The sequence below is a fragment of the Petaurus breviceps genome, unplaced genomic scaffold (assembly GCF_028583685.1).
Source record: "Petaurus breviceps papuanus isolate PSGF00001 unplaced genomic scaffold, PetGlider_PUasm1.0 90564, whole genome shotgun sequence".
In the NCBI taxonomy this organism is placed as follows: domain Eukaryota; kingdom Metazoa; phylum Chordata; class Mammalia; order Diprotodontia; family Petauridae; genus Petaurus; species Petaurus breviceps.
In genome coordinates, this window is record NW_027187275.1 from 856,113 (window position 1) to 868,435 (window position 12,323).

Below are 12,323 nucleotides of genomic sequence, written 5' to 3' on the forward strand. Positions count from 1 at the left end.
GGTCCCTACTTGGTGGGGCTCCCTCCTCCTCAAACGATCATGAGTACATTTATCTGTTTAACTATTGCATCCTACAGGAGAATGTAACCTCTTTGAAGTCTGGGAGTGTTTTTCATTTTGTCCTAGTGTCTCCAGTGTCTGGCTCTGCACTTTGCCCATAGTAAATATTTAGTAAAAGTTTCTTGGATTGGACAGGTGAAGCCTGAAGTGACTACAAACATTAGGCATAATATGATACCACAGTGCTCTATGGCAAGTAAGCTCTAGCATGTCAGTTATCTTCCTCTAGACCTCATCCTGTGGATTTTTCTCCAGTCATTATCAATTCCTATCACTGGGGTGAGATCTGGGTAAACATTTCAGGCAACTCTAGTATTGGGGACTGTCAGGTTGGGAAGCATCCTACACTGATGAGGTCATAGGCCTGGACCAAACCAATAACAACAATGGCTGATATTTACGTAGCACTTGGGAGTTTCACCATGTCTCATGTGAGCCTCAGAGTAAGCCTGTAGGGTGGGTACTATAGTTATTGCTCTTTTCACTTTGTGGTTGTGGAGGATGAGGATAGGAGAGGTTGGGTCATTTGCCTATAGCTCTAAATATCAGAGGTTGGATCTTGAAATTCTAGATATTCACTAACTAATCCTTTTAATACAAAACTTTATCACTTTTCAGGAATGGCAATCAAGCACTGGAGTTTGAAGATTCTTCTTCTAGTCTGTCTTTATTATTTCCCTGGGTTGTTATCAGTTGCTCCTGAGAGGAAACTACATACAAGTACAGGTTTTCCTCCCGCAAAGGTCTGCTCTTTTGTGCTCAAGTCTGTTTATGGAAAAAAAAAAAACAAAAGGGAGAAAGGAAGACAGATAAGGAAAGAAAAAGGGAAGGGGAAATGAAAAGGAAGGAGGAAGATAAAAAAAGAGGCAGTGGGAGAGTAAAAGGGAGGGAAGTGCAGATTTTTTTTGGCCTCTCAGCAAGGTGTAAGTGGGCATGCCTACACTCCATGGGGAGGTGCCCCTCAAATGCCACCAAACAAAGGCCCACATCCAGTATTCTCTTAAGTGGATTAAGAGTCTTATAAAATTGATGAGGGACTTACTCCCCTGATCAGCTTTTTCACATATATCTTGTGTTGTCTTTGGATATATGATGAAACTGACTACCATTTCTCTACTACATGATCTGTAGTAAGTCATAATCTAGACTAATCTACTAAAGTCTAATCTACATGATGCTTAGGTGCCATCTCCTTCATGAAGCCTTTCCTAATTCCTCCAGATTATCACTCTTCTCAAAATTACTTTGTACTAATTGTGCACATATATTTCATGAATTAATGGAGAGTGAGTAAGCAGAGCCAGAAAAACAACATACACATTGAGTACAGTAATACAAATGGAAGGAACCACAACAAAATAATTGAAAATGAATGTTGTAAAATTATAAAGAATAAACTTGGACCTGTAGCACAAATGCAATATTTACAGTGCCAATAGTCACTGTAAATATACCTGCATAGTGCTCAATCACAAAATATAATAGACTCTCCATATAGAAGACAGAAGCAAAACATTTATTCAGATGCCAGAAAACGGAATCTCCAAACCAGTAAACCAATTCTATCATAGTAGCAAAGAAGTTAATAAGCCATAACAGCAGAGAGCCACAGCATCCTTTAGCCTTCCCACAAACCAACACAAGCTTAACTGTCACAGAAGGTGGTAAACACCAACCTTTACTCTCAAGCCTGTCTGCTTCAGATGCCTCCTCTCCTCACAAGTGCCTCCCTATTGTCTAGTTGCTCTGACTCCCAGCTTCCTGTGAGCTCTACTCCACCCTTCAGCAAACTCCTCCCACCACAGGCTCCATGTGATTACATTTAGCTTATTAAGGGGCAGGGTATGTTTTCAAAGCAGAGAAGGTCTTCATATTCCCATTACTATTACAGGACTCAAAAAAGAGAAATGAGATACACCTTACCCAACTCCTTTGCAGAGGCTAATGAGGGGGGGAATTACATATAATGTAGAACATTGCATATAATTTATATTTTTTAAATGTATGGATTATTTAACTAAATTTTTCCCTTTCTTCTTTCTTCCTCCCTTTTTTGTTCTTTAAAAGAAATTCTTTGTTATAAGGAAGAGCTCTTTGGAAGAGGAAGGAGGAGGACTACAGGTGGGTTGTTCATAGCGGTGCATACCTGTAATCAGGTTGAGGCTAAGGCTGGTGGATCTCTTGAGTTCAGGAGTTCTGACCTATATATAGCTTTACAAGTTAATGACATGAATATTGTGAGCCCCTGGAATAGGGGTTGTTGATTCTTGGTTGCCTAAAGAGGGTTGAACTCACCCAGGAAGGAAACAGAGGATAAAGCTCTTGTGCCAATCAGAGGGGAACCAGGCCCATGAGTAAATGCTGTATTTCTAGCCCTGGTGAGATAAAGAGACCCAGAAAAAAGAAATGGATATAGGGGAAGTGTAGGTGATGTAAAAATAAAATATATCAATTAAAAAAATCTATTAAAATCATGCATATAGTATGTACACAGTGTATTTCTCAGTAGAAAGTATACTCGTGGGTGGGAACTGTCTTGCTTTTGTCTCTAGAAAAAGACAAGTCTTCCCAGACAAATGCTTCCCCATTAAATTCCTACTTCCTTCTCCCTCTCCATCCAAGCTCATGGTGATTTCTTTTTCCTCTTTACTCTCTAGGATTTCCTTGCATGTACCATTCATTGGGCACTCACATATGATCTGGCATTGCTCGTTATCTTTGTGTTCCAAGTCAGCAACTACAGCATCAGCTACTTGAGAGCAGGGACCATGTGCCATATCGTAATGCCTGGTGTTGACAACTCCTAATTCATTCTGGTATAAATCATGCTACAGCAAGCAACATCTCAGTGAAGGGAAAGTAGCAACCATAGAACTGGAAATAGGTTTGAATACCACACTAATTCTCCCAATAATACTATCCCCATGGATGGGAGTGCATCAACATATGTGGGGGACTTCCCTCTCTGCTCCTTAGTTATGACATTAATTTCACTGAGTCTAATACAGGTCCAGAGAGATTATGATCCCAGGATCATAGGGCCCTTAGAGATCATTTAGTTCAACCCCCTCATTTACAGATGAGGAAACGGAGACTATGAGAGGCTAAGTGCCTTGCCTGAGGTTGTAAACAAGAAGCAAATGGTAGAACAAGGATTCTTTGGACTTCAAACCTTGCATTATTGTCATTGACCCATACTCAACTATTTTGGCCAGGGTAACAGAACTAGTTAGTAGAATTGTTGGGCCTACAACTCAAGTTTCCAGATTCCTAATCCATTTTTTTCTACTGATTTCTTGGGAATCTCTCCCATCCTCCTTAGACACATTCCTATCCAATAGATTGTTAGAATTCTCACAGGAGAGCAAATCACTTAGCACTGGCCCTGCCCTGGAGACTTCCAAGTCCTGTGATGCTACTACTGGTCACAGAAAGCACACAATGGTCACCTTTGGAATTCCTTGAATGTTGCTACAGTGGTGATTGATCTCTTCATATTTTCTTCCCACGCCCTACCCACTGAAATATTTAAAAAGGTTCAATTTTTAAATTGAGCTATAAAATGTAATTAAACAGGCCACTTGGTATAATGCATACACCTTCTGTTTCCTTAAGTGTTATATGATTGTTTTTATGGCTTTTACATGGCTTTTATATGAAAAGTACAGTGCAAACCACCTATAATTATGCCTTATGTTTCATTCAATGACTTCTGTAAAATGCGTTGTGCAGCTTTTTCTTTTGTGCCTTGGGATGCCCTTGGGAGGAAAAAAAAAACCTCAACATATCAGAAGGAATTTCCTGGCTTCAGAATCTAAGGGAAATAAACAAAGACGCACTGATTTGATTGGCTGAACACTTGCTAAACAGGGTAAGATCTAGTTAATGTCCCTTCCTGATATTCACTGCTCACATTAGGAACCAAAGGTTGGAAGTTCAGGACCAAAAGTGAAATCCTAGGATTAATTTTGTCGCACTCTAATCTCCAATGCTTCTCTTTTGAATCAACTTTCCATACTCATTTTTCTGGATGAGCTTTGCTTCCATCACTATCTGCTCACATTTTCACTTGGCACAAACAATATGCTAAATGGAAAACCAAACCAAACCATAATTTGCTGACTGGAGACAGGGTGTACTCTGAGCTCTGTGTATCAACTATACTTTATGGGCATTTGTAGACTTTATAGATTTTAATGATGCATCTGAGTGTACAGAATAATATTACCTTTCATTTATATAATACTTTTTAGTTTACAAGTACTTTGATCCTCAAAACAACTTTGTGAGGTAGGTAGTAGCACAAGAAATATCCCTTTTTTTAGAGATGAGAACATAGAGTTTTAGAAATGTCTTGGACATATCCAAGGTCACAGAGCTAGTGTTATTGTTGAGTTTTTCAGTCATGTGATGGGATTTTCTTGGCAGGGATAGTGTAGTGGTTTGCCATTTCTGTCTCCAGCTCATGTAATAGATAAGAAAACTGAGGCAAACAGGGTTAAGTGACTTGCCCAGGGTCACGCAGCTAGTAAGTGTCTCAGGCTAGATTTGAACTTGTGAAGAGGAGTCTTGATGACTCCAGGCCTGGTGTTCTAGCCACTGGGACACCTAGCTACTCCGGAAGGCTAGCAGCAATTTGCAAGATGTAGGACCTGAATCCTGGTCCTTTCGAGTTGAAATCCACAATCCCAGAATTTCAGCATTATAGAAGAGCCATGAGAACTCATGCAGTCCAACCCATATTCTTCAAAAAATCCCCACTAAATGATACCCAACAAATGATCATCCAACCTTTGCCTGAAGACCCCTAATAAGGGTGCACCTACTCTCTCCTGAAGGGGCACATTCCACTTTGGGATGGCTCTAGTTCTAAGGAAGATACTTCTTTCATCAAGCCCAGGTTTACCTCTTTGTGAATTTTACCCATTGCTTCTGGTTCTGCTCTCTGAGTCTGAAAGGAACACGGCCATTCCAATATTTGAAGGCGATTATCAGAGCTAGAAGGGATCTAAAGGGTCTAATCCTATTTTCTCAATTTATAGAGAAGGAAACTAAGGCCTAGGGATTAAATGATTTGCTCAAAGTCCTAGCACTGTGGAGATGGAGGAGCCAAGAATAGCACGCAGGTCTCCTGATCTCAGTCTAGCGCTCTTTTTGTTACACCATATGCGGTCACCTCCTTTTAACACCCGTGTACTGGGCCAGTAGTTCATTTCAATTTAACTACTACACACCTATCCCTACTTGATTAGTGATCTAGCAGTCTTTTAACACTAAGCAGGGAGAGTGTGACCTTGAATTATGCAGTCATAGTACTTAAGCCACCTGGACGGGTTTTTTTCAAGTTACTGCTGGAACACTGCAAATATTTACAGAACAATGAGAAACACAGTCTTAAGAGGGTCAGAGAATAAGGTGACATTTCATACTAATAGGGCAGCACCGGGCTACAGCAAACATTTTATGTTATGAGGACCTATTCAGTTCAGAGGATATTTTGGCTCAAATTTGAAATATCACCGAATCTTATTCCCTGGCCAGATGTGAAACAGAAGTGAATTATTTCTCTTTTTATTCTCATTTTTGTCTTTTTCCTTTATGTTTTTAGGAGCAATCTGCTCCTAACTTGGTTTTCATATATGATTTTGATAAAATATATTTATGTTCTCCCTTTAGGGGGATAAGCAACTATTCTGCTACTTTTGCCACTGGGCTCATTCTAACTAGGAGAACCAGTGGAATTGGAGATCCTTTTAGACATGCAGTAGAGTTTAAGGGTCAGAAACAGCTTGAAAATTGAGCTTCTAAGATTTGGCTGCCAGACTGGAACTGAATAAGGGAACATTTTGGATACTTTTTTTAGTCCCTTCTGAATCTCTGCCAATTCGGTATATGGTATTTCCATAAAAGTCCTGTTTTTCTTCCCTTTTCTTTGAAGAGTTCCCACTCTCCTCCCCCTCGCCCCCAATCAAAAAACCATTTTTTAAAAAAAATTTTTGTTTCAGGCATGAACTGAAAGGTTTAGAATGAACGCTGTCAATCTGTGTCTCTTTCCCCATTCATGGCTGTTTGCTCTCCACATTCGATTCATTCCAGGCAGGATGATAGTGAGGAACACTGTCTTGGGGCTTCAGCCTGGGTCGAGGTGTTATTCAATTCAGTAAGTATTGATTAAGGTCCTGCTGTGTGATAGGCCCTGTGCTGGGTGTTGGATCAATGACTTTGAAAAAATAATATTTTTATTTTCAGTTAGCATATGCAAACTCCACAAGAATTCATATGAAGACTTCATTCTCTGTCCTCCCAAATCATCAAATCTGAAATAATAATGGCTCCCATAGGATCATGGATTCAGAGTTGTAAGGGACTACAAAATCCATCTAATCCACCCTGCCTCCCTTACAGCTGATGAAACAGAGACCCTAGGGGGTGAGGGCACTTGCTTAAGGTCACACAAGAAATAAGCACCAAAAGTTGGACTTGAATGCAGGTTGCCTCTGATTTCAGAATTCTACTATTCCATCTCATCAAAAGGGAGGCAAGAGATAATTCTAAGCTCTGAGGTACAATTATTTCACAAAATTCCTCCATTTCTTCCACTTTTCCTGCCAGAAATATTGTTTTTATTTTCACTTGAATAGCTTAACTTATAATTAGGGTTTGATGCTCAGTGACTAACTCTCTTCTTCTACATTCTTGCAGCAAACCATCATACGTGTCACATGATTTTTGTTCAAATGCTGAGTTTTATGAGAGTGAAAATTACTTGGTTATACAGGACAGGAAAAGAGATTAGGAATCAAGTCAGATCATTTGCTTATTCATCTGTGTATGGTTAAATGATTGAAAAGAATCTACAGGTTTTCTGTTTTACTGCTACATGCAGGCAGCAGAGTAAACAGAAACAATTTTTTACCCATGCCATGCAGCCAAAGTTCGTCTTCTTTCTCCAGCCTAGGGAGACTGGAAATGTCTCCTCTTTGCCACATTACAGAGGTAGGCAGGATACTGAATTCTAGAAATGGGGCAAGGCACCAAACTACTACAAAACTAGCTCTTTCTGCTCAGTCCTGATGGAGCATAAGAGCAGGAAAGCATTTGTCCAACAACACTCATTAGGCAATTAAAAAAAAAAGAGGTAAAGGTACTTGGGTGATATTCTTGCTTTTTATTTTTCCTCCTGACCTCCCAACTCACCCAGCTCTCCTTCCTCACTCACTGGACACTCATCTAGAGGCTTTTTGCAATTTCCTTTTTTTTGGAGAGGGGGAGGGCAATTGGGGTTAAGTGACTTGCCCAAAGTCACACAGCTAATAAGTGTGTCAAGTGTCTGAGGTCAAATTTGAACCCAGGTCCTCCTGACTCCAGGGCTGGTGCTCTATTCACTGCACCACCCAGCCGCCCTGGCTTTTTGTAATTTCTGCAGTGCCTGTGTGGGGGCTACAAAGCCATTGAAAAACATTCTCAAGTGCTTCTCTGCACATGGTATCCTTCTAGCTGTTGTGTATAATTAAAAGAGTTGCACCTTACCTCTGGGAATGAAGAGGCAATGTAGGATAACGGAAGGATCATAGGACTTGGAGTCAGGAGTCACTTGGTTTTGAATTCTGTCTCTGACACTGACTATTTGTGTGACCATGGTCAAGTTACTGCATCTCTCCTTACCTCAATTTCCTCCTCTGTAAAACAGAGATGATACATGTAAAGATTATTATGAGGGTAAAATCAATGAATTGGTCCAGCACATATTAAGTTCTTCCTATGTGCCAGGTACTGAGGCTCGATATGCAAACTTGATGGGCCTGTGGTTCTAGACCGCTGGTCCTATAAAGCTATGACTGTAGGAATCAGTCGCATACTTAGTGCCAGCTGTGTGCACAGAACCATGCTAGATACCATAAGAAGAATAGAAAAGAAATCTAAGACAAGACTGCCCACACTCAAAGCGCTCATAATCCAGCTGGGAAACAAGACAGGCACACATGTGCTTGTGAGTAGGCCAGTATATATTTAATTGCCGAATTATGTGAAAGGGAATATAAGTATCGTAGCAGTTCAAAGAAAGGGTAGATCAAGAGACCAGCAGTTCCAGGTCATGGGAGCCTTCAAGGATGAGTAAAGGCTTAAATGGAACTTGGGATGATAGGTAAGCTATAGAAAGGCGGAAGAGAAGGGAGAGGGCATTCCTGGCATGAGGAAAAGCATGAACAAGGGCGTGGAATAGGGAATGAGCATGGTGAGCTTGTTTGATAAATAGGAAACCAGCCTGAGTAATCAGAATATTCATATTGCTAAGCAGCAACGAATATAGTTAGCTAGGTCAAGTCAGGCCAGACTGTGGAAGGCTCTGCAGTGTGAACAGGAGAGACTATACCAGATGCTGTAGGCAACAGGAAGCTGTTGTTAGTGTCTGAACAGAAGGGTGACGTGATGGAAGTGGCCTAACAAGAAAAGATGAGTCCAGTAGTAGCATGCAACTTAGGCTGGTGAGAATGAAGGCTGATCTGAATTAGGAATGAATCTGGTCCAGCGATTCAGGCCTAAGATAAGGGTGGTGGTAGCTGGAATGGAAGACAAGGAGCAGAAACAATACAGGTCATGAAAGGGAGGAATGTCAGAGTAAGCAGTAAAGAATAGCAGAGCCAGACTCAGGTGATGTTTTGAAGAAAAGGAAGTATCTGATGACAGGCAAATGTACAGAATAGAGGGCAAGGAAGAACAAAACATGGTTCCAAAGCTGTGTGATTAGGAGACTGGAGAGGCAGTGAAGCTGGGCTTGGGAGGCCGCTGTGGAGTGAAGAAGGAGGAAACAACTGTTTGAGGTTTAATCTGAGTTGGCCTGTTTTGGAGAAACTGCTTAGTCAGAATGGATTGGGCAGGGAAGGAGAGCAGCAACCAAAGATACTGACTTGTCATTTTCACATTCAGGGTAGGTGAAAATTAAATGGTCAGAAAGAAACAGTGTCTCAATTCGGAATAGTATCCTTAGCAGTCTGAAAAGCAGTGCATTTTAGGTGATTTTTAAAAAAAGGATGCTGGTACCATCTCCTTCACTGGTACAAGAGCCTATTGTCTCCAATACTATACTATATATGTCTCTACTATACTATACTAAGGATTCCTGTTATGACTCTTGGATGTCTCACTTAAACAGCTGGACCCTCTAATCTGGAGGGAGGCAAGATCTCTAGGTCAGCTGAACCAAAGATAAAAATCTTCCAAGGAAATAGGTGTGGGCAGGATATGTGGTTTTGAAGGGCAGGATTTGTAGACTGATGTAGTTAATTTTTTATGAACAGTCTCATAGAGTGGAGAAGAAACTGCATTCCTGAATCCCTTAACAGGAATTTAAAAGTATAAACATGCTATTGATTTCCTTAAGCTCAGGTGGAGAGGAAAAGTGAAGGATGCCCTTCTTATAGCTATACTCTATGCAAATGTATTTTTCAAATGCATAGTAGGAACAACCAGGTCCTTACGGTAATCTAAAAGGATTATCTCTTCTGTTCTGATCCTGAGAAAGAGAATTAGCCACAACAGTAACATAGAGTGCTGCACTGCTCGTTCACCAAACATTCTGCAGAGGCTGGCAGCCTTGACAGCATCAGCCTTAGCCCAGCTTTTCCAAAGAAAATGTCTGCACAGAGGCCTACATAACCTGGGTAAAACTGTCACCCCAAATTCTCTTCTGAGAATTTACAAGCTCACTACTGTCCCAGTTAGGCTACTGTCCTTGCAAAATATCTGGAATATATGTTTCAAAAATTTATGGAATCTTTTCTGCATCTGTTTTTGCACTAAATAACTATTATAATTATTGGTCTATTATGAAGTGAGGGTACCTGTGGGGTCCCCAGCTAATCATAACTGAAGCACAGAAATTCCTTCTGTCCTTCAAGTAATGATTTTCTCTCTAAAAAAAGGAGAGACCAACATGGTCTTAGCCTTCCCTATAATTACAGTAATCACCTGTCTGATATTCCAGGCCTCTGTGGCCAGTACAAACAAGGCAACTGCTTGAAACTAAATTTTCAAAGTCGTCACATGATCTGCTACTTCATGGCCACTGTAAGTTGTAAAGTATTTTCATTGCTCTAAGACCTCTTTTACTAGATCTTCTCCAGACAAAAAAATGTATCTACACATGTCCCAATGACAGATGGATTTATGTTTTGTGCCTAGGATAATATTTTGCCAAAAGAATGAGAAGAGTGAAACCAGCCCAGGATGTACTTATCTCTCTCAGATTCATTTTTAAATGGTCATAGTTAAGGATACTTCTTTCAATGAAAAATCCACCCATTTTAGATGTGTATATAGTACAATTATGAAAGAACAGTTAAGGGAGGAAGAAGGTAGAAACTCAGATTCTGTGACAGAGAAATGTGTTTGAATCCTTTTACATGTGTGTGGCTCATTCTCCATTTCTTAGAATGCCACAAGGGACAGCACAAGCTTTGTAATATAAATGGGTGCTTTTCTAATGTATGTTTGAGAACTGGATTTTGGAATGCAAAATCAAGTTTTCTTTGATTAGAGATATTAATTTTGGCACCTGTGCATTTACATTCACAAATAAACATTCTAAAGATGTGAGGTTTTCATGATGTAAGCCAGGAAAAAAGATATTGGTGTAGGCTTTAGGGTTCTGGAAGATTGTAGAATGCAAACTGTCATGAAGCCAACTTAATATAACTGTTTCCTTTATGCTCAAAAAATTCCCTGGGGACTTCACTGCTTACATACAGGAAATAAGGTCTGTTCTGATATAACAAGAACTCATTTTTCACAATGTAGACAAGTACAGAAAGTTGCAGTACAGGAAATGTTACAAATCATACAAATTCTATATTTAGTTGTAGACAAATAATATTCCTAAAATAATGAGAAAATCAGGAGATGATCTAGAGTTAATGATAGGCACTCAAATCCAGAAAGAAGACCTCGTGAACAATTCCATAAATATTTCATGTTTTCAAATTTATTTCCTTGTTTAACTGAAATCCACTTTGCAAGATAGGCTCCTCAGTTTACTAATCATATCCTTGCCTTACAAAGGCTAGTACTTTTCTTGACATTTGAGAAAGTCTGCATTGATGATTCTTTTCTTACCTATTATAAAAAATACCATAGATGACTGCAGAAATCTGTAAACACCATTTGTCTTTTGTCAAACTATTCGCCCAAGATACACAGATTTGGGATATTTTCCCTTAAGTGTTGGCCACTGAACAAAGAAGTAATCTGAAAAGTGGTAAAGAATCTTTCCGGAAAGGGATAAGGTTTCCACTCTGCAGATGCTTTCAACGTAGACAATGATCACTTTCTTTATTCCTAGTATCCTAAGAAGAAGGGCAGATGCACAGATAGGAATACATGTTCCTGGTCCATTACACAATACCTAAAAAAAAAAAGAGAAAACTTTAAAAGTAAAGTTCAAACAGAAAGTATTGAGCCAAATATTCGGTAAGTTTAGGCCTTTTACATCAGAACAGTCAAATATTAGAGAAATTCACTGGTTAGTCTAAGTTTTACATTACATTCTTTTCATTCACTAGGGCCAATTACACTATAGTATGAACTAAGACATCCCATTTTTCTGTCAGGTAACCCAAGCAACAAGTTTCTGCTTATTTTTATGACTTACTTTAAAGTAAGCCATATACTCTTATGTGGTCACAGGACTAATTGTAAAATTGGAATTTAACATCTTTGGGAAAAAACATTTTAAAACAATGAAATCTATACTTTTTTGGTAAAAATACAACTTTTTAAAGGGAAATTTTGAAATGATCACTGGAACTTTCTGGCTTTAATCCAAAATTTCCTTTTCAACAAATGGAGACTTAAGAAGAATACCTAGTTAATTCTATTTAAGTTTTTGTTTAAACCTGCAGGACTTAGCTATCTCCTTCTGAAAATTGAAGGATTTTAATGCTTCTTTAAATTTAATTATTTTTTACAGAAGGCTGTGGATTGATGCGATAGTAAACTTATTTGGCTATCTTATCTAGCTGAAGAATAAGCATTTTCAGATGTACTTAACTGAAAATGCTTTTATAATTCTCTTAAGGAAATTAAAGTATATTTGTTTCATAGTGCTGTGTGGATAAGGTAATTTGAGTTTTGGAAGGAAAGCAATGATATTAGGCACTATATATTAATTGATAATTGGCTGAAGTAGTAAAAATGAATAATATGTCTTCGATCACATAAAGCATGAAACAGATTTTTGTCTGTTACATGTACCACCATAATGCCTT

At 39.2% G+C, this 12,323-nt stretch overlaps 2 protein-coding genes across 6 annotated transcripts in view; one reads left to right on the forward strand and one right to left on the reverse strand.

Moving 5' to 3' along the window:
* The window catches only part of RWDD3 (RWD domain containing 3), an 835,110-nt gene that overhangs the window by 88,964 nt on the left and 733,823 nt on the right, over positions 1-12,323 (forward strand). The gene's annotated exons all lie outside the window — the stretch shown is intronic.
* The window catches only part of ALG14 (ALG14 UDP-N-acetylglucosaminyltransferase subunit), a 92,777-nt gene continuing 91,475 nt past the window's right edge, over positions 11,022-12,323 (reverse strand). For both annotated transcript variants that reach the window (XM_069063381.1, XM_069063380.1), the window contains one exon: positions 11,022-11,461. In XM_069063381.1, coding sequence (XP_068919482.1) covers positions 11,231-11,461 — 231 coding nt within the window. In that variant the 3' untranslated portion in view covers positions 11,022-11,230. The remainder of the gene's footprint in view (positions 11,462-12,323) is intronic.